Source organism: Monodon monoceros, unplaced genomic scaffold, assembly GCF_005190385.1.
Source record: "Monodon monoceros isolate NGI ecotype Baffin Bay Population unplaced genomic scaffold, NGI_Narwhal_1 Super_Scaffold_18, whole genome shotgun sequence".
NCBI lineage: Eukaryota > Metazoa > Chordata > Mammalia > Artiodactyla > Monodontidae > Monodon > Monodon monoceros.
In genome coordinates this window covers 86,085,508-86,108,107 of record NW_021703774.1, presented here as the reverse complement: position 1 = coordinate 86,108,107, position 22,600 = coordinate 86,085,508, and the positions used below count along the sequence as shown (strand labels likewise).

Here is a 22,600-nt window from a genome sequence, read left to right as displayed (position 1 = left end):
TGGCCACGCCATGTGGCATTCAGGACCTTAGTTCCCCAACTAGGGCTAGAACCCATGCCCCGTGCATTGGGAACATGGAGTCTTAACCACTGGACCTCCAGGAAAGTCCCTAAACGTATATAGTTTAGAGTCTAAGTTCTACAAGGTATATTGTGGAAAATTGCAGTCCCCAGCCACTTCCCTGTTTTTCACGTGGCCTGACAGGGAAGGAGCAGGAGAAAAATACACCAACTTCTCTCTCCTCCTGCGCTCCATCTTTGCGTTGTTTGTCCCTTTAGCACATGCAGAGGCAGAGGGCAGGGGAGCCTGGTTGATATAGTCCATAAAAGCCAGCCTCCTGGGCCACAGCAAAGGGCAGAGTGGATCTGGAATCACAAACAGAATATCAAGCCCAGTAGTTTTGATTTCCATGAGTACTTTTTAGTTTCCTGTATGTTCCTTTTTTAAAATTTAACAGCATCCTATTCCTGTATGGTAAATGTACTTTCTTTCTCTCTGAGAATCTTTTCTTCTTCCAGCATAGACTTAAGTTTTCTTCCAGTTGCTTTTTGCTCTTTTTTTAATCTCTGTCTTTCATATTAAGATAAGTGTCTGCTCATTTACTACGAAGCACTAAAAGTTAATTAGCTTTGTGCATATGGCGGGTGCTCATTGATTCAGATTTTCACTGTAGATTGTTTTGTTGGGAACCCTCAACATCCATCTCATTTTCTTTGGGGCTGATTGGCTTCCCCAGGGAATATTCTTTCCACATCTTGAAGAATATGCCCTGGCTCCAGCATTCTGAGGAGGCAGGTTAAGGGAGAAGATTGGAGGCTTCAGCATTCAGTGAGTCATCTTTAATCCACCTCCCCCAATATGGTCATGCTATCATGCCATTTTCAATACCTTGCCCTCAAGTCAGGTGTTTCAGAGATCCCTTTGTCTTACCTTGTCAGGAGAATGATCTCAGTCTTCTGCAGGAGTCACAGGATCTGAGGTTCTGTTTCTAAAACAGTTTTCAATCAATCCTTCTGCCTTTTGGGCTTCCTTCATTCTACTTCAAGACCAATTTTAGATTCCTTCTCATGGCTTTCATTATTACCAGCTTAAGGTTCAGCTTTCTTCAATTTGCTTAATCAGTTATCACTTGTCTGTCCCTGTCCACTTCTTTTTGTCTCCTGTCTGGTTCTCTTTGTCCTTGGTGATGGTGACTTCAAATTTTTTTTTTTTTTAATTTAGAAGATTTTGGGGAGGAAGCAGAGGCTAATACAGGTACCCAAACTGCCATCCTTAACCAAAAGTTTTAATGTAATTTTATCAGAAAAGTAAAATAACAGGGTTTTTTTTTTTACTGTTATCTCTGATTCTTGATCATTATATCGGTGGTCTCAGTAACAGGAACAGCAAAGTGCCTTGAAGCTCAGCATACTCTTGAAGGGTCCAGGAGTACTGGGACATTGTTATATCTGCATACCTTTTTTGGGAAGCTCCAGAGGCCATGGCTGATTACTTGACCAAGCCTTGAGGCCAAGAGATGTTGAGAGAGAAACAACAATAAAAAAAATTATGGTTTTATTTTTTCTTGCTTGTTATTTTCATTATTATTCAATGATTTTTTTTAATTCACTATTTTTGAGTGTACAGGTTAGCTACTTCTCATCTTACTGTGGATGCCTTAGGTTGCCTGACAAACACCTTCAGGTCTGTCCTTTGACAAACAACTCTCAATCTGCCTGTGTTGTGACCATACAGATAAATTGCACCCCTGCTGGATTTCTAGGGAAACTCCCCTAAGAACACATATACATTCTCGTCATATCATAATTCATTAAATCACCTAAAGCTTCCTAATGAAAAAAAAAAGCTAAAGTTATGACAGTTAAACCTATGATAAAACACACACCCTCCTCTCTGTTTGCATGTCTGTTTACATGTATATAAGTAAACATACGTGCACGTACCACACACAAACACATACTTGGTTTTTAAATTATATTTGTTTTTGCACTTCTTGTTCTTGAATTTCTGTGCATTGATGGAGAAATCCATAAAAGCAAATGGATTTGTCCCAATACAAACTCATTTTATTCACTGAGGCAGCTACTAAGTTGACTCCCTGTCACATTCACCGTCCTCAGCCTTTATCTAAACTTACAGCTCGCCCATCAGCTACTATCAATCATCCTGTAGAAGTAACCTCATCTATTACTTTCCTAAGAAAATGAAAACTAACCTGGGCTCTCTTGCCTTTCCTTTTTGCTTTCTCCAGCTTTGTCTTTATTTTTGCCCACTGCCTTTCTTTTCTTCTGATGTTAGAGGAATAATTATCCTTCCTTTCTAAGGGAATGGTAGAGGGAACAGCATGTACAGAGGCCTGGAAACTTGAAAGAGCAGAGTTGTTGGACAAAATAGACAAGTGGACTTTTGAGTTAAATGAGCCTAGTTTAAATGCTAGTTATGCTACTTCCTACCTAAATGACCTAGAGTTATCTTCTCTCCTTGTGCTTCAGTTTCCTTACCTGTAAAGTGAGGATAATGCCAGCTACCTCCTAGGGTTGTTGTGAGATTAAATAGCATGTGGTAAACTGTCCATAAATGGTAGCTGCTGTTGTTCTTATGGCTGGAATAGGAGTGAAACTGTGACAGTAGCTCATTTTAGAATAAGTATTGTTCATATTTCTGTCTCTTATACTAAGTAAACTATAAGCCATATAACGTTAGAAACACTGTCATTCTGATCTTCGTAGTTTAATCACCTAGCACATACTCATCACATCTAATACAAACAAATGTGTAGTGTGTGTTGAATGAATGAATAGTGAAGCATCAGTTTATATTGATTAAATTGATAAGTAAATTCACTTTTTTTTTCAGTTTCCTGTGGATAATAAAACTTTCTAAAGATTTTCAGATCACATTGTTAGGAATTTGTTTTCTTCAAGTTTCATTGTTTCCAAATACTGGTTTTTAATATGTCATGTTTGCATGATAGACTTGAGTGAAAGAGTGTGTGTGCTTTTTATTTTTTAACATGTCATCAATACTAGTTAATTAACTGGTTCTTTTTTTTTTTTTTCCTCAGGGAGGTGGTGCAAGCAAACTGTGTTCACTGGAGAAAGAAGTTCTCATTTATGTGCAAAATGAGTGCAAGTGCCACCACAGGCATCCTAGACCCTTGTATCTACAGAGTATCTGTGAGGAAGGTATAAAAACAGCCTAGTACTTCTCCCCTTTCAGAAACCATGATAAGTTCCGTAGTCACTGACTCACTTTATTTAGCTGGACTTTATTGTTAGAACTGTTATATGTAATTTCACTTCACACTTGCAGCATAATTTAAATTACTATGACAAATATGAGGAATCTGAAGTTATAAATTAAAATATTATTCAAGAACCTTCATATCATCACTGTACATATAATTATTTGTATTAGTTTGGGGGCTGTAAATGTCTCTATCCTGCCATTCATTAAGTTTCTCTTCTTTATTAGGCACTGGTTTTAGGGACTTTACATATTTTGTGTCTAATAACAACCCTGAAGATATGTGTTATTTTTTCCATTTTCAGGGAAACCAAGGCTCAGAGAGGTTGTTACTTGCCCAAATTCACTTAGCTAATAACTGACAAAGTAGGAACTCAAGCACAAATCTTTCTGATTCTAAGTCCATGTTTTCTTTTTTATATAGCTCCTTTTCCACTTATTAAGTGGAAGCATATTACCAATAATCTAAAAAAATTACAATCGCAGATTGTTTCAACTTAATATATATCATATATATATCCTACCTCTTTGGGGTGAAAAAGAGAAATCCATTAGGAAGCCACTACTGGTGAATTAAACTACTTGCTTTAAAATGTAAACTTCATGTTTTACATTTTATATACATTTTTTAAATAGCCAAAGTAATAACATATACATGTTCAGAAATTAAATAGAGAACTATTTAGAATGAAAAGCAAGAGTCCCTTGCCTCATTCTTTTCCACTCCAGTTTTGCATCCTTCTGTATCGGATAAAAAGTTTGTGTTTTTAGCTTTTTTATTCTGTTTTTTGAGTGAACTGATAACACTATGACGTATATGATTGTATTTTAATTTCTCTTATACTGCTTAATTTACTCAGTTAAAATATATCACAAGCACATACATACGTTTTATAGGTTTTAAGCCTTTGATGAAAATAGACCTCTAAAATAGTCATTTGGAGCAGCAATAGTTGAATGGAGGCTTTTTTAAGGGAAGGATGGTGCTGTGAAAGTGTGTATGGCATCATATTGACCTGGGTTTGAATCCCAGATATATCATCTATTAACTGTGAAACCTTAAGCAGTTCTCCTGACTTTTTTTTTTTTTTTTTTTTTGCGGTACGCGGGCCTCTTACTGTTGTGGCCTCTCCCGTTGTGGAGCGCAGGCTCAGCGGCCATGGCTCACGGGCCTAGCCACTCTGCAGCATGTGGGATCTTCCTGGACCGGGGCACGAACCTGTGTCCCCTGCATCGGCAGGTGGACTCTCAACCACTGTGCCACCAGGGAAGCTCTCTCCTGACTTTTAAAAATCAGTTTTCCTCATCCAAATAAGGGTATAATAACTTCCTCATTGAGTTATTAGGATTAACCAAGATGTAAGTAAATCATTCTACCTTCTTCCCTTGCAACCTTAATTCCTGCTGTACTCTTACTTTGAAACTTTTTCTTTTTTTCTTATTGTAGTAAAATTGCTTTGCAATATTGTGTTAGTTTCTGCTGTACAATGAAGTGCATCAGCTATATGTATACATATATCCCCTCCCTCTTGGACCTCCCTCCCACCCCTACCATCCCACCCATCTAGGTCATCACAGAGCACCGAGCTGAGCTTCCTGTGCTATACAGCAGGTTCCCACTAGCTGTCTATTTTACACATGGTAGTGTATTTATGTCAAACTTAATCTCCCAATTCGTCCCACCCTCCCCTTCCTCCCGTGTCCACATGTTCATTCTGTACGTCTACGTCTCTATTCCTGCCCTACAAATAGGTTCATCTGTACCATTTTTCTGGATTCCACATACATGTGTTTATATATGATATTTGTTTTTCTCTTTCTATCTTACTTCACTCTGTATGACAGACTCTAGGTCCATCCACATCTCTACAAATGACCCAGTTTCATTCCTTTTTATGGCTGAGTAATATTCCATTGTATATATGTACCACATCTTCTTTATCTGTTCATCTATTGTTGGACATTTAGGTTGTTTCCATGTCCTGGCTGTTGTAAATAGTGCTGCAGTGATCATTGGGGTACATGTGTCCTTTTGAATTATGGTTTTCTCAGGGTATATGCCCAGTAGTGGGATTGCTGGGTCATATGGTAGTTCTATCTTTAGTTTTTTAGAAACCTTTTCTAAATGGAGTTTAAATCATGATTTTTGAAAGATGATCTGTCTTTGAATTTTAAGAAAAGGAAAATATGTAACGAATTTATAGTAGAGGATAACTCAGAATTCCTTTTTTTTAAACTTTTCTTTATTTTTTTGCTACTTAAGGTAGGGCTTATTCAACTGAAATAAACCAGTTCTTCAGACTATAATGGTTTGGTGTATTAGTTAAGGCATATGTGATAAGTTGCTAAAACAGAGACCCAAATATGCGATAACTTAAACAAAATAGAAGTGTATGTCTCTCTAGGGTAGTAGCCAAGGGATCCAGAGCTGGTAGAGCAGCTCTGCCATCTTCACTCTATGGTGCCCATTTTTAGATCCAAGGAAGTTGCTCTAGTCTTGTTATCTCTCCACCAGTGAGAAAGAAGAAAAAGCCACATGAGAACAAATGTATTCCTTTTTAGTGCGTGACTCAAAAGTGGTGCTAATGGCTTTTGCTCATGTCCTACTGGTTAGAACTTAGCTATGTGATCGTGCCAAACTGGAAGAAAAGCTGTGAATGTAGTCTCTAACCGAGTGGCTGTCAGATTCCAACACTAAAGAAGGAGAGAAGAGATATTGGTGAACCACTAGCATTCTCTTACCATGCTTGGTAAATGGAAATATTTACTGAACTTACTCTACCTATCCTATCTAATTATTATGTAAAAGTGAGAACCCATAAAGAAAATTTAGTAAAGTCAACTGTATAAATACTTTCTGCATTGCAAAAAATACCTTAAGATATAATATTTAACCAAATATCTGGGCACCCCATGACCTAGTCAAGTTGACACATAAAATTAACTGTCACAGACCTGAAAGTTAAAAAGCCCTTTGTTAGATCACTAGGGCTGCTGTAACAAAGCACCACAACCTGGGTGGCTTAACACAATTTATTGTCTTACAGTTCTGGAGGCCGGAAGTCCAAAATCAAGGTGTCAGCAGGGCCATGCTCCCTCTGAAGACAAGGCTTTCCTTGACTTGTGGCTGTCTAACTCCAGTGCATGTCTATGTTGAGATTTCCCATTTTTTATTAAGACACCAGTCATATTGGATTAGGACTTCATTTTAACTTGATTACCTATGTAAAGACTCCTCTGTTTCCAAATAGGGTCATATTCTGAGGTACTGTGGGTTAAGATGTCAACATATTTTTGTGGGGAACACAATTCACTCCATAACAGGCACTAAGATTATAATAAACCTGGGGATTTATGCTTCTGAAATTAATGGACTGGCTTGTTACAGGCCACCCTTCCCTCTGAGAACAACCAGAAAAGCTAGACAAAATATTAAAAATAGCTGCTTGAAGACATCAGAAGCTGCTTCAGTAAGGATTTAAGAGGCTTAGAATCATAGACCAGGGAAGCTTAAAGAGATGAGCCTGACATTTGGCATTGCTTTTACCCTCAAAGCATTTTCTCATTTGTAAGCAGTAGCTGAGGAGCTGAGCCAAAAGCAGTGATGGAGAGGCTAAGAAGCTGAGCTAAGATTCTGGCAATTTTACAGGACTAAGGGGACAAAAATGGAGTCCAGGGCGTACCAGCAGAAGGAGCCTTGGTAAACACCCCAAGCTTTTAGTTGGGACTCTCTAAGCTTTAAGTTGGGACTCCCTTAGCTTTTAGTCTAAGGCTCTCTAAGAGTTTCAGCCTAGAAGAAGGAGTATAGTGGCTATAGATCAACCCTTACAAAAACTGAAATTCAGCTTCCAATCAGCTCAGTTGCTGCTTGGATGAAGGTTAACTCAATCCCTGACCTTACTACTTGCCAGAAGCAAATGTATCAATATATTTTCTCTGGAGGAGAATAACATTACTCTGAGCCTAAAATTATTTCTTCAAGTTGTCACACACACACAGATTACCAAGCATACTAAAAGACATGACTACGTGACCAAAATCAAAAGGAAAAATAGATAATAAAAACAGACCCATGGAAGATACAGATTTGGAGAAGATCTAAGACAGACTTTTTACAATAAGTGTAATTAGTCATCAATACAGGAAATCAGAGAACTTGAAACTATTTAAAAAATCAAATTGAATTCTAGAACTGAAAAATACAGTAACTGATATTCAAAGCTAAGTAGATGAAACTAAATCTCAACAGATGTATTTAACAGCAGGTTTGTCACAACTGAAGAAAACCTTGGAAAATAAGACAAAGTAAAATATCCAGACTAAATCATGGAGAGAAAAAGGGTGGGGTACACATAGCAGAGTGTAAGACATGGGAAACAGTGTAAAGGTTTCACACACACACACACACACACACACACATAAAATTGGAGCCCTAGAAGGAGATGTGAGAGATTGTGACTGAGGATCTTCTAAAACTGATGAAAGATACTGAGCCACAGATTCAAAAGTACCGTGAACCTCATGCAGGATAAACAACAAATATGACATGTTTACAGATAGAAGACCAGCCTAGCTGGAACATGGAAAACATGGAAAGGGAAGTCCTTGATGAAGAGGTTGGAAGCACTGGATCATGTAGAGCCTTATAGGAGTTTAGATTTTATTCCAATTAGATTTGGAATCAATTTGAGGATTTTAATAAGGAGAGACATTATCCTTTAGATCACTTTTGCTGATCACTTTGTGATCTTTTAAGATCATGAAGGATGAATTACAGAGACCACTTAACTGATTGGAATAGTTCAGGTGAGGAATGCTTATGTTTTGGCATGGAGTTATAACAGTGGAGGTGGTATGATTCAGGATGTATTTTGGAGGTAGACTGCCACTAATGGATTGGATATAGTGAATGAGGGAAACTGAATTGAGAATAACTCTTAGACCTTTTGCCTCAGCATATGGGTCGATGATTGTGCTATTTATTGAAATGGCAAAAACTCAAAGTGGAGCAATTTTGGGGGCAGATAAATAGAGATCAGTAGGCCTATCTTGGCCATGTTAAATTTGAGGTGTCTATGTGACATCAAGTGGACATGTCATGTAGGCATTTAAAATACTACTCTCGGGAGAAGTTCAGACTAAAGATAAAGATTTGAGAGTCATCAGCATACAATTTTTATTTAAAGCCATAGACCTGAATGGGATAAACCAGGGAGAAAGTGTAGATAGAGAAGACAAGAGGCCTAGACCAAACACTTAGAGGTAGTATAAAAGTACTTAGCAGGTACAAGAAAGGAGGAAGAATTCATGTATATCACTTCTTGTATACTTTTGGCCAGATCTTAGTTACACTGCCATAGTACAAAAAGCAAGTGGAAAATGTAGTCAGTTACATTATTTTGGGTAGCCAATGCCCAACTAAAAATAGAGGATTCTATTATTATGGAGAGGGGGAGAATGGATAGTTGGGATACAACTAGCATTCTTTCCACAGAGGTTGAATAAAGGAATAGGTCTTGCCAAGGAGAGTGAGGAGAAGCCAGAGAGGTAGGAGTAAAACTAGGCAATGTTGCCACTTGGAAATTTAAAGAGCAAAATGGTATAAGGAAGGAGGCAGAGTGGCCAAGCCTGTCAAATACTGTTGTGACATTAAGTAAGATAAGACAAAGCCTTTGGCTTTGATAAAAATGGAGATCATTGGCAATCCTTAGAGCCACTGCAGAGGGAAAAATGAGGGCAAAAGCCCAATTAGAGTAGATTGAATAGAGAGTGGGATACAGCATATTTGGGTAAATCTTTTGAAGAGTTTGGCTGTAAAGGGGAGCAAAGAAAAGAATTAGCCAGTAGAGACACGGATCACCTGGAGAAAGTTTTGTTTTGCTTTGTTTGATGAAAGGCACTATTAATGATATGACAGTGACCTAATAAAGAAGGAAAATTTGGTAATTCATAATGGAGTAGATCTGGTGGCATGGCCACAGCCTCACTAAATGGGCAGGGAAGGGGAGGGATAACACATATTCACGAACAATAGAATTTACCATAGATTACTCTTCAGCTTATTTCAATTTGCCTCTTTAAAGATGGAAATGGTAGATAATACGTTGTGTATCTGGTTTATGAAAGAAAGATAAGAGACAGCTCCATTCAGCAAACACATTTTTAAAAGTGAGTGAGGGAGAGCTGTGGCGGCGGTTTCCATCCTGTTGATGAGTGTTTCTTCCCTGCCGCCGCGACTACACAGACCATGGCGTCATGGTCGAGGAGGTACAGAAACATTCTGTGCACACACTTGCGTTCAGGTTATTGAAGAGAACCCATGTCATGTTTGTGGCTGATAATGGAAAACCTGTGCCTTTGGATGAACAGTCACAAACGAGAAATGGCAATCAAGCTGCATAATGAGTATGGTCCTGTGTTGCATATGCCTACCTCAAAAGAAAATCTTAAAGAGAAAGGCCCTCAGAATGCATCAGATTCATATGGACACAAACAGTATCCTGCCAGTCAAGGACAAGAAGTTCAATGTTTGGTGACAGGTACACATCCATATCCACCAGGACCTTGGGGTTGCTTTGACAGCGGACACTAAGATCCAAAGAATGCTGAGTGAATCAGCTGCACAGTCCTTAGCTGTGGCATTACCTACTTCTCAAGCCAGGGTCGATGCAAACCATAGTGCACCTGCTGGAGGTGAATACCGACACCCTGGGGCTCCTGACCAGTCACAGACTGCAGGGGCAGTTGTTATGTACGGTGGCAATGCCAAGAACTCCACACTGATGGCTAAAAAAGCCCCTACAATGCCAAAACTTCAGTGGCACCCACCGTGGAAACTCTACAGAGTGATCAGTGGGCATCTTGCCTGGGTTTGATGTATTGCTGTGGAACCTGGAAATCAGTGGTTTGTTACTGGATCTGCTGACAGAACTATAAAGATCTGGGACTTGGCTAGTGGCAAGTTATAACTGTCATTAACTGGCTAGTGGCAAGTTAAAACGCACATCAGTATTGTGCGTGGTGTGATAGTGAGCCCAAGGAGCGCATACCTGTTCTCCTGTGGAGAAGACAAACAAGTCAACTGCTGGGATCTTGAGTATAATAAGGTTATAAGGCACTGTCATGGACACCTGAGTACAGTATATGGTTTGGATCTGCACCCAACAATCAACGTGCTGGTGACCTGTAGCCGAGACTCAACTGCACGGATTTGGGATGTGAGAACTAAAGCCAGCGTACACACGTTATCTGGACATACTAATGCGGTGGCTGCAGTGAGGTGTCAAGCTGCATAACCACAGATTATTACTGGAAGTAATAACCTGGAGAAATAACTGGAGATACCAATGGACTTATTTGAAGCTATAGCAAGGGCTGCAGTCTTTTATGAAGACTTCATAGAAAAGTGTTACTTAAGTTTCTGATGCCTGTGCCTCTTTCTGGCATATACTGAGTTTTACAAACCCTGTCCTTAGCATCCTGATTCCCTATCGGGCAAGAAAATTTGTCACACTTCACTTTCTATAGTTAGAAAACAAAATTACAGGAACAATCAGTTTAAAATTTGTTTCAAATTAAGAAATTATACCATAATTTTGAATAAGCATTTCCAAATATACATATCCCATCTTGCATGCTGTAGGTGGGAGTGTAGTTGTTACAACCTTCAGGAGGGTAGTTTTCCAGAATATACTGAAGATGCTTGGAATCTTTGGCTAACTCTTCATTAGAAATGAAATTACTAGGAAACTGCCTAATGGGAATAATCTGACAACTGTACACAGCAAGTTTATTTCACCTTTGTCTTTAATTAAAACTAGCCCAGATGTCCTAACAATAAGGGACTGGTATAATAGATTATGGTATTTTCATGTAGTTCCTCTCCATTAAGAGTGAGAAATATCTCTGGAATAACATGTCCAAATTTTACTCTTATATAAAAAAGGAAGCTGTGCAAGCATTTTTTTTTTTTGGTAGAGTAACTTGTTAATGCTCTAAAAAAGGATGGAAAAGTAACACCACATTGTTATCAGTGGCTTTGTGAGAGTGGGATTATGGGAGAACTTTCATGATTGGCTTTATATATTTCTATAATGTTTTAATTTTCTATAAGCATGTATTTTGTAAACTTAAAGGAAAAAAAACCCCCACAAGAAAAAAAAAAGTGAGTGAGGAGAGGAGAATTTGGCCCTAATTTTAATGGCAAACACATAATACAGAGTACCTATACTGTGCGCTAAGCAGTGTTCTAAGTGTTTTACACTTAATTCTTGCATCTGTGTGATGTCCTAAATTGAGGGATTTGGCAAATTAATGTAGTTATATATTTTAAAGTAAAATGTTAAGATATATTTTTCTTCTTTTTTTCTTTTTTTTTTTTTTACTTTTCACTTTTGCCAGTCTCCTTCACTTAGATAAGAATTAGATAAGGGAGTTTCTACTGTATTACCATAGAACAATGCCATATATATTAAGTGGAAAAAAGTAAGGTATAGAACAGTATATGTAGTGTGCTATCATTTGAGTAAAGCAGAAATGTATATACACATCTTTTGGACAGTTCCTAAAAATTGATAATAGTGGTTGTCTCTGGGGCAGGGGTTTCAACTCTTGTTGAAATCTTTGTACAGTATATTATTAATATGCTTATCTCAGTAATTAATTTAACCTTTCTTTGGTGATTCATGTTCTTGCAATGTGTCCAGGACATTTTTGGCAGTTTCTTCTTCAGCAAATAGATTAAATATTAGCTTGTCTTCTCACCATTTGTCTCCTTCAGATTTAAATTAAATTCTAAATAAAAATTCTGGTTATTTTCAGGGGGTCAGGGGACATCCAAACAGTTGGATTTAAGATCATCAGAATTTTACTCTGTATTTACTAGCCTGTAAATATCTACCTCAAAATTATTTGACATATATTTAATTTTAAATCTTTAGTCATATGATATCCTTATAGTGTTTTTTATCTTTGGCAGGAATTAAAAGGTGGAAAAGCTTATGCAAAGGTAAGTTGGTGTTCTTTAACGCCTTTGGAATTTGTAATATCATTCATTGCTATTTATAAGCTTAAAAATTAAATGGTTTGCTTTTCTAATTGCTGTTTAAGCTTGGCTGTTTTTAAATAAAGCAACTCAGAGATTGAATAGTTGGATCCAACATTAAATTATAGGCATATTCTTTCTAAATGTTGATTATGGGATGTTATTCTTAAGTTTCAGTTTCCTTACTAGGAGACAGTCTCTGGTTTGCATTAAACAATTGCAACTGTTAATTCACTTTCCCTTGGGAAGTATTCTCAGTCCCACCCAACCCCCAGCGGAATAAGGCTCTCCCTCTGTGCTCTCTTAGCACTCTGGATACATGATCACTGCTGTCCTTTATACTTTTACTAGCTGTATGGAATTACTAATGAATGTGCTGACTTTTTTGCTGCATAGAAGGAATTAGTAATTAATAATACTACCAGAAACCCAGCTCTTTTATTTCTAAACCTCTTTAATCTCTAAACCACTTTTTTTTTTTTTTTGGCCACGCTGTGTCACTTGCAGGATCTCAGTTCCCTGACCAGGGATTGAACCTGGGCCACGGTAGTGAAAGCCCAGAATCCTAACCACTAGGCCACCAGGGAACTCCCCACATACTCCTCTTGTATTTCTCTGTGATGGTAGCTCCATCAGTCTAGTCATCTAAGCATCTAAGCCAAGAACCAGGGCACTAGTTTCAACTATCAAATCTACCTACCCCTCTAAAACTAGTTGGCTGCAATATCAGTTAGGATGCTGTTTGGTACAAGTAACAGAAAACCCTCCTCACCTAGAGATTTTTTTAATCTCACAAAACAGGTAGATATGAGATAGAGCTATAGATGTGAGATAGAGCTGCTCCAGGATTGGTTAATCCACTGACTAAAGAACATCATCAAGAATCCATGTTACTTTTCTCTTTTTTTCTTACATTCTCTATGTGATGGCTTTGTCCTTGGCTAGCTCCCTTCATGGTCAGGAGGTGGCTAGCTGCTCAAGTTTTAGTCAACACATTCACATATGACAAAGCTCAGCTGTTTCCCCATTTATGACTTTTTCAAGTGAGAAAACTTTTCCTACATGGCCCCCAGAGGATTTCCCTGTACCTTTGATTGTACACAACTGGATCATATGCCCACTCCTCAACTAGTCATGGGCAGTAGGAATGGATTGCCATGGTTAGCTTAGACTAATCACAATTTTACAGTCAGCTAGAGGTTGGGTTACTTTCCTTGTGTACATGGATGAGCTAAGAGTGGACACTTGAATAAAATCAGGACTTGCTAGCAAGGAATATCAGGGCATTGAATGATGGGTAGGCAAAAAACAGGCTGCTTTGACTGACAGATCTTGATTTCTCCCTTCTAAAAAGCTTTTGAAACCATCTCTTCTCTCCAGTCCCAAGACCACTGCCCTAGGTTATGCCTTCATTATTTCTTATTTAAAACCTGCATTGGCCTCCTATCTTTTCTGTGCCTCTGTCGTCTCCCACCAGTTCATCCTCTATATTATTGCCAGAGGGATTGTTCTGAAATTCAAAGATGATCATATCCTTCCCCCACCTTTAGTCCTTCAGCAGCTCTCTATTGCCTGTAAAGGAAAATGAAATGAAAAGTCTTTAACCTAGCATATTGGACTCATCTTGGTTTGCAAATCATCTATCTGCATACTCACCCACTCACTCAGTCATCCTTATGCTTCAGACATACTGCCCAGAGAACATTCCTGGAGTGTGCCGTGCTGTTTTAGCCTTGTTGCCTTGTGACTTGATGTTTTCCCTGCCATGCATGTGCTTCTGTAGACTCATGTATCATTAAAAAGTCAACTTAGTCATCCCTCCCCACTGAGAAATTTTCTTTTCCTCTCTTTCTTGTAATTGTGCCTTCCTTTATCACAGCACTTATACTTTTTTATAGGAATTTATTTCCTTTTCTTTCTTCCCTTATTAAACTATGAGTTCCTTGAGAATAGGAATAATATACATTCCTAATACCTAACATTATCTGGAATGAAGATGCTCAAAATTATTTGCCAATTGAAGGAAGCTCTACCACAGTTATACCTACAATTTATATTATATATATATATATATATATATATGCCATTTTACTGAGACAGTTATCTCAGTGAAACCAAAGAGAAAATCATAAGGAAATATGGACTCTCTTGTACCCCATTACAATGTAAGCTCTTTCAAGACGGTTCTTATCTGCCCTGTTCATCACTGTTTTCCAGTATTTAAAGCAGGGCCTGGCACATAAAAAGTGCTCAGTAAATGTTGACCTTAGCATGCTTTCTTAATGGGGACTGACCAGATTCTTTTTTTAAAAAAACTTGCTTTATGCTTAGTGACTGTAATACCAGCATTCCAACAGTGGATGGTGAGCCAAAGGGCTGTTTTTTATTAAAAAAATACATGTTAACTGCTTACCATGTGCCAAGCATTGTTCCTGCCACTATTTTAAGTATTAGAGATACAGCAGTAAACAAAACAGACAAAAATCCCTGACTTTGGGGAGCTTACATTCTAATGGGGGATTGAGGGAGGGGGACAGGCAATAAAATAAATATGAAATGTGTATATACATGATGTGATGATAGCTACTAAGAAAAATAAAGCAGATAAGCTGTAGTGACAGCTACAGGGGAGGGGAGGGGGGAGCCAGGCATGTTCTAGAAGGGTCAGGGGAGGCCCCTTTAGAGAGATGACATTTGAACATAGACCCTAAAGCAGTGAGGAAGAAAGCTGTGAGATCTAAGAGAGAATGTATCAGGCAAAAGAACAGTAAGTGCTAAAGGCCTTGAGGTGATCTTGGCATTTTTCAAGGAAAAGGACCTTGTGGCTGGAAGAGTGGATGAGGAGGAGAGGGGGAAATGAAGTTGACGAGGTGGCCATGGACAGAGGAATCAGAGACAGTCAATATAGACAAGTCTTTCGAGGAGTCTTGCTCCAAAGGGGAGCAGAAGAATATTACAGTAGACTGGAGAGAGGTATGGCATGAGGTTTTGTTTTCTTTTGTTCATTAAGATGGGAGAAAATCCAGCATGTTTGTGTTCTGGGAATGATCCATAGAGAGGGAAGAATCCCTGAAGCGATGAACTTGAATAGGCGAGAGGAGAGTGGTTGGCCTTGGATGGGAGCACAGCCAGCTCACTTACAGTAAGTGGGAAGGTAAACATGTGGGCACAGATTCAGGTAGGCGAGTAGATGTGGCTGGTGATAAGAGCTTGTGGAAGTTGAATGCTCTTTTGATTGCTTTTATTTCGGAGTGAAATAGGAAGCAAGGCATCAGCAAAGAGTGTGGATGGAAAAGATATTGGAGGTTCAAAGAGAAAGGATAATGTATGAAATAAGGCATGTGGATGATGTGTGATCACACAGCCACAGGAGTCTTCCCATGTTCATTTGGATGTGGCTTTGCCCTGGACATATCCAGGCTTTTTGCTGATCTCTTGGACCCCTAAAAAAGGCAGTAAGACCAGAGTAATCATGTGAAGATTAGGTAGATATTACCTGTGGCTTGATATGTTCCTGACTTACTGCTTTTGGAGCTTGTGGTCCTTCAACTGGCCTCTTAAGTTCTTATTCTTCATTCTTCTTATACCAATTAAGAACCACTAAAACAATGCTCCATCCTACAATAAAAATCTTCATCTTAAATGCCATTCATATGTTCTTCACTGCATGTTTTAAAGCATTAAAGCAGGCAACTTAAAATCACAGCACTCAACTTAAAATCAAGCAGGGTTTGACGTGTATAATACTTTTTATTATATATTCAAGGAGATGTACTTGCAAGCTCAACACATTTTTTGTTAATAAAAGACTGTATACACTTAGTCATATAGAATAGACTGTTCAAAAAATAATGATATAAAGGAGTGATTTTTTGTACCACTTGGAAATGATAAATAGGGTTGAGCAGCATCAGAGGAAAGACCATAGGGTAATCTTTGGTAGCTGCAGAAAATGGGGACCAAACCCGAGTAGTAATAAGATGGAGGAATGCGTTTAAGCTGAGCTTCTGGGTGACAGCAGAGAAGGTTGGTGTGGGGAAGGAAGGAAGAAGGCTTCATAAAGAGAGATTCAGCTTAAGGGGGACCAGCAAGGCAAATGTTGTGGAAGGTGGTAAAGGAGGAGGAGCTTGTACCAAAGGAAGTATGTGATACACTTAAATCATTTTGCTCTTGGGTGGGCAGTGAGAACTTAGTAACCTGCACCTAGCTATCTGCAGCCACCAGTGGTTAACTGGGAATAGAGCCAGACCAGAACAGGGAGATGAGAGTCTGATTGGTTTTCTCTGTGTGTGTGCAAATGACCCTGACTGGTCTGCTAGCATTTCCCATAGAGCGGTGTGAGCACCACTGCTAACTTGCAGTGATTTCAGTTGTTTAATATGCATTATTTTTACGTTAAGTTATATATTTTAATGTGTGCAGAAAAATACATTTAGCAACCAAATATGTGATTTCAGAGATCATATTGCTTCAGACAAGAGTAGAATAGGTGGTACATTTTTGCAAAAAGGGAGCCAATTTTTTAACAAACATTTGGGGTGGCCAAAAAGTTCGTTCGGTTTTAAGTAAAAAGACACATTTTTCATTTTCACCAAGAACTTGATTGAACAACGTATTCATTAATCGAAGAAACTTTTTGGCCAACCCAATATTAAGCAAAGAATAGAACAGGTGTCGTTAAGTTGGCAAAAACTGCAAACAACTGAAGTTTGAGACCACTTGGCTAGAGCATGGATTGAATGTTTATTTTAAAGATAATATGATAGAAGCCTAGTAGATATTCTATTAATATAATTATCTTTCTTTTCATAGCTGGGCTTTGCAGATCTAAACCTGGCAGAGTTTGCTGGATCAGGAAATACCACTCGTCGCTGTTTACTGGAAGGCTATGATACCAAAAATACAAGACAGGATAATTCCATTCTTAAAGTAAGCACGTTTCTAGATTTACGTGTCAACAAATGAGATTCTCTGCCTTTAAATAATCGTAGGTATATACTGTCAAGGGCAAGATGGGAATCAGTATTGAAATCATGAGCTGAACATACCACTGAAATACTCACCATGTAGAAGAACAAACTATCCAAGTCACAGAAGCACTGAAAAGTAACAAATGTTCACCTTCATGATCACGTGGTGCTGTAAACGTTCAGGGAAGAGAACACACAACCACTACAGCATAAGGGCTCGATGAGTGGAAGGGAAGGAGCATCGTAAATGAATACCTTACAATATGCTTGTAGCTCCCAAGAGGTGATTTCCAAAGCAGCTGTGGTGGGCACATAGAAGTCACTGGGTTCTCTCGCAACAAGTGAAACTCACTTTGGGCATCTGCCCTACTGTTTCCAAGTACCTTCAGGACCCATGTATTCTGGTGAACCCAGAGGGAATACACACTTCAGAGAGCTGGAGTATTAAATGAAACCAGTAGAGAAAATGTTTGTAAGGTACCTTGCATCTGGTAAAACTCACTGGATAAACCTTTTGCTGTGTTTTAGTTAGGCTTACCCCATTATGGTAAGTTATCTCATGATAAGAAAGGAAAATAATCCTGAATAAAAACTGAATGGTCAGAAGTTAGTGGACAAAAGAATTACCCTATATCTAACAGTTTTCAAACCCACTTAGTTTATGCCTGGCACTTAATAGATTCTTAATTCATGACTACTGTTAAGGTTTTTGTTACTATTACCATTATCATTATTATTCCCAGAACACAATAAGATCCTATGGCTGATTCTTAAAAGGCAATCAGTACCTAGAGAATAGCAGCATTTCAGAAAGCATTAGCAAAGCTTTAAATTCTGGTCCAACAAAAATATACCATTTCTGAATAATAGTACTCTAGGTATTCATTCATTCATTCAACCAGAATTTTTTGAGTAGCCAGAGGTTTAGGGAGCTTAAGGAGCATAACCCCAGCCACGTGGCAGGAACGTGGCATCAGGGCTCTGTGTTTGTTCTTAGATCTCTGGAGCCCTGTGTAAGCACTTCACCTCAGCCCAACTGTTTCCTCCTCTGTGAAAGGGGAATTGCAGTACTTACCCCAGGGACCTGTTCTTGAGGCCTAAATGAGTTACTGTATGTGATTTTGCCAACACTAGTTGTATGGAATAGAAATCCCTCAGGTTAGCTCATGTAGAAGAGAACTTTAGTTCAAACACAAGGACATTTCATAGAGCCCTAGGGTGGGAAGTGACAACCAGACCTGAACTCCCAGGAGCTAAAGGAGCTTTCTAGGCCTCTCAGGGACTGTTCTTGCCTCTCTGCATTATCATTCTGTCTGTAGACGAACTTCCTGTGGTTACTCACAGCTTCCCTGCCCTCCCTAGAACTTCAGCTGCTAAGTGGCATTGGCTTGCGATGACATCAGCAGAATCTGGGAGGCGGGGGAGGCTGTTTCCAGAGACCTTTTCTAAAAGGTCTTGGCCTGGTAGGTTTCCCAGAATGTGTTTGCAGTAGTATCCTCACAGAGCCTAGTATACTCTGGGGCAGGGTGGATGTTCTACAGATGCTAACTCCTTCTTTCTAGAAGGTGGCAAGAACGTTAAAGTCACATAGTAAGTAGCTTGAGAGAGAAGCTGATGCATTTGGTAGGTAGAGGACATTGAGTACTTCTAAATTTTTTATAGCTTTATTGAGCTATGATTCACTTACCATACATTTCACTCAAAGTACACAGTTGAATGGTTTTTAGTATATTCATAGGTGTGTCCGACTATTGCCATAATCAATTTTAGAACATCTTCATCACCCCAAAAAAGAAACCTTGTATGTGCCCAATAGCAGTCACTTCCCACTTTCCCCCAACTCTCCTCCCTTCCCCCCAGCCTAAACAACCCCTAATCTACTCTGTCTATGGATTTACCTATTCCGAACATTTCATATAAATGGGATTATAGAATATGTAATGTTTTGTGTCTGGCTTCTCTAAACTTAGCATAATGTTTTCAAGGCTCATCCATGGTGTAGCGTGTGTCAGTACTACACTCCTTTTTGTGGCTAAGTAATATTCCATTGTATGGCTATACCACATTTTATTTATTCATCAGTTAATGGTCATTTGCCTTGTTTTCAGTTTTTAGCTATTATGAACAATGCTGCTATGGACATTCATATGCAAGTTTCATTGTGGGCATATATTTTCTTTTCTCTTGGGCATGTATCCAAGAGTAAGTACTCTTGGAGCAGAATTCTTGGGTCACATGGTAACTCTGCTTTTAACCTTTTGCAGAGCTACCGGACTGGTTTTCAAGTGGCTGAAACATTTTACATTCCCATTAGCAGAGTGTATGAGAGTTCACATTTCTCCAAATATTGGGTCCTTTTATTCTTTAGCTTCTTAGAATGGGGAACTGCATAGATAACCCTGTGCATTTCATATTTCAGATGCTGCTAATAGGTATGTGGAGACTTGAATTAAGCATTTAGTCTTCAGGATAAACACATACAGAAATCCTCCAGAGGAAATGCCTCTTACTGTGGGTGAAAGGTCTTGAATAGCTCGGGTGTCAGGAAGATCAGATATTTCTAAGCCTGATCTTTACAAAATATTATAATTGCTTCATGAATGAATAAAATCATGAATGATTAAAAACTACATTCATTCATTCTTGTCCAAAGCTAGAGCAAAGGCCAGAAGCATTCTACTCTTACAGGCCACCAGCAGGCACCCCTGAAAGCATCATTATGGCAAACATGTTGGAGGAAAACATTCCAGACACTTAAACACCACAGGAGTCTGGGAGGAAAGACAGATAAAATAGACCAGAACAGCACACACCCAGAAGATTGTTACTGATGAAGCCCTTGCTTTTTGTTTCCATCTTTTCCACTTTTATTTTTGCAGTGACAAAGTTGTTAATGTTGAAAATGATTTTTAACCTATGTCTGTATAAAGCAGCAGTTCAATATTGGATATAACCCAATTCAGTAATCATTTTATTTATAAATAGGAAATACTGGACTAGGTGATGTGGAAGGTGCATAGATTAGCAGAATGTGGCTTCTCCTCTCAAGATTTTTATAATTACAATATTTCTTTTTCTTATGTTTAGGTTTTAATCAGTATGCAACTGATGTCTGGTGACCCATGTTTTAAAACGTAAGTTGATGCTCAGTAAATGACTTATTTGTCTGAAAGTTTAATAATGATTTATTTGTTTAAATTTTCACATTCATATTATGTAGTGTTTGTAGGCTAATACCAGTGAAGGAATAGTTCCTCTTTCAGGAGACTGACCTGACCCTCACAGAAGTTACTATTACTTATTACCAAACAAACTCTCCATGCTCTAAATTATTTAAGCCATGGGTCTTTTGTCATCTTCAGGTTTTGGGTGAAATTATACAAATTTAACTTTTTAATTTGATCTCTGTAGATTTGTCATTTCTTCAATAAATACCTATTAAGTGCCATGTGCTAGGCCCTAATCTATAGACACTAGAGCAGGGGTCCCCAACCCCCGGGCCGCGGACCGGTACCAGTCAGCAGCCTGTTAGGAACCGGGCCGCACAGCAGGAGGTGAGCGGCGGACAAGCCAGCGAAACTTCATCTGCCGCTCCCCATCGCTTGCATTACCGCCTGAACCCCCCACCCTCCCACCCCCGTCCATGGAAAACTTGTCTTCCAGGAAACAGGTCCCTGGTGCCAAAAAGGTAGGGGACCGCTGCACTAGAGAAACAAAAGTGAAAAAAATAGATCAAGTCCCTGACATCTTGGAGTTTGTACTCTAAGAGGAAAACAAACAACAAGCTAACAAGTAAATACATACTATAGAGATAGTTATGAATGCTTTGGAGAAAAATAAAGCAGGGTAGGAGAGGCATGGTGCGAGAAGTGTTGCTATTTTATATAGTCAAGGAAGTCCTTCCTGGTAAAGGTGATATTTGAGCAGAGACCTGAGGGAGGTAGGAAGCAAGCCATGCAGGTATTTGGGGAAAGAGCATTTGAGACAGCGGTAACAAGGACAAAGGCCTTGAGAGAGGTGGGTGTTTGGCATGTTCAAGTAACTGCCAGGAGACCAGTGTGTCTAGAGCAGACTGGGTGAGGAGGAGGGTGATAAGAGATGACACCAGATGACAAAGGATCTTGTAGGCCATTATAGTAATAGTCTCATAGGCCACTTATAATCTGAGTGAGATACAAAGCTACTGGAGTGTTGGGAATTCCCTGACAGTCCAGTGGTTAGGACTCCATGCTTCCACTGCCGGGGCCCGGCTTGGATCCCGGGTCAGGGAACTAAGATCCCATGTGCCGCACGGCGCAGCCCCCCCCAAAAAAAACATGCTACTGGAGGGTTTAAAACAGAGGAGTAAAATGTAAAATTATCAAACCTTCTGGCTGCTAGGTAGAGAATAGACAATTCGTGGGAGCAATGAAGGGGCCAAGGGCAGAAATAGGTAGATGAGTTAGGAGGCTGTTTTGTAATCCAAGGTTTTGGGCCTGAGTAAAGAATGGTGTAAATTTATTGAAATGAGAGAGCCTACAAGAGGAACAGGTTGGGAGCTTGGGTATCAGACATGTTAAGTTTGAGATGTCTATTTAACATCCAGCCAGGCATTTTGATTAGGCAGCCGGATATATCATTATAGGGTTCAGTGGGGAGGCCCAGACTGGAGATACAAATTTGGAAATCATGACATCATCAGCACATAGGTACTGGTTAAAGCCATGAGCTTTGATTAAATGACCTACAGGGAATGAGTATAAATAAAGAAAAGGACCACAGACTGAGGTGTGGGACACTCCTGCATGTTAGAGGTTGGTGAGATAGGGAAGAACCGGCAAAGGAGCAATCAGTGAGACAGGAGGAAGGAACCAAAGGAGACTACTGTCCTGAAACCAGGTAAAGAGTGTGTTTCAAAAAGGCCGGAGTAATCACCTGTGCCACACACTACGGAATTAGGTCACGGAAGACATGGGCTGAGAATTGACCTATGGATTTTGCGGTATAGAGACCATTGGTGACTCTGACAAGCACTGGTGGAAGCTTTTAGACTACGGCCACATTGGAGTGGATTAAAGAAAGTTTTGGAGGAGAAAAATTGGAGACAGTGAGTGTAAACAATTCTTATGAGGAATTTTGCTACAAAAAAGGAACAGAAAAACGGGGTCATAAATAAAAAGGGGATGTGGGGTTAAGGGCAGCTTTTTATCTTTTTTTTTTTTTAATGGGAGATAGCACAGCATACTTGTATCCTGATATGAATGGTCCAGTAGACAAGGAGAAATGTGGTGCAGAAGACAAAAGGGTCAATTGCTAGAACAGTGTCCTTGGATTGTCAAGAGGGATGAAGACAGAGAGTGTG

The 22,600-nt window shown here is 39.2% G+C and overlaps 1 protein-coding gene and 1 pseudogene across 1 annotated transcript in view; both read left to right on the top strand.

Annotated features, from left to right (window-relative positions):
- Window positions 1-22,600, top strand: part of FAM102B (family with sequence similarity 102 member B) — a 102,997-nt gene that overhangs the window by 45,767 nt on the left and 34,630 nt on the right. Inside the window, exons 2-5 of the mRNA XM_029226836.1 lie at window positions 3,065-3,185; window positions 12,224-12,253; window positions 17,102-17,218; window positions 20,347-20,393. Of these exons, the coding sequence (XP_029082669.1) occupies window positions 3,065-3,185; window positions 12,224-12,253; window positions 17,102-17,218; window positions 20,347-20,393 (315 nt within the window). The remainder of the gene's footprint in view (window positions 1-3,064; window positions 3,186-12,223; window positions 12,254-17,101; window positions 17,219-20,346; window positions 20,394-22,600) is intronic.
- On the top strand, window positions 9,502-10,580 carry LOC114898844 (annotated as a pseudogene).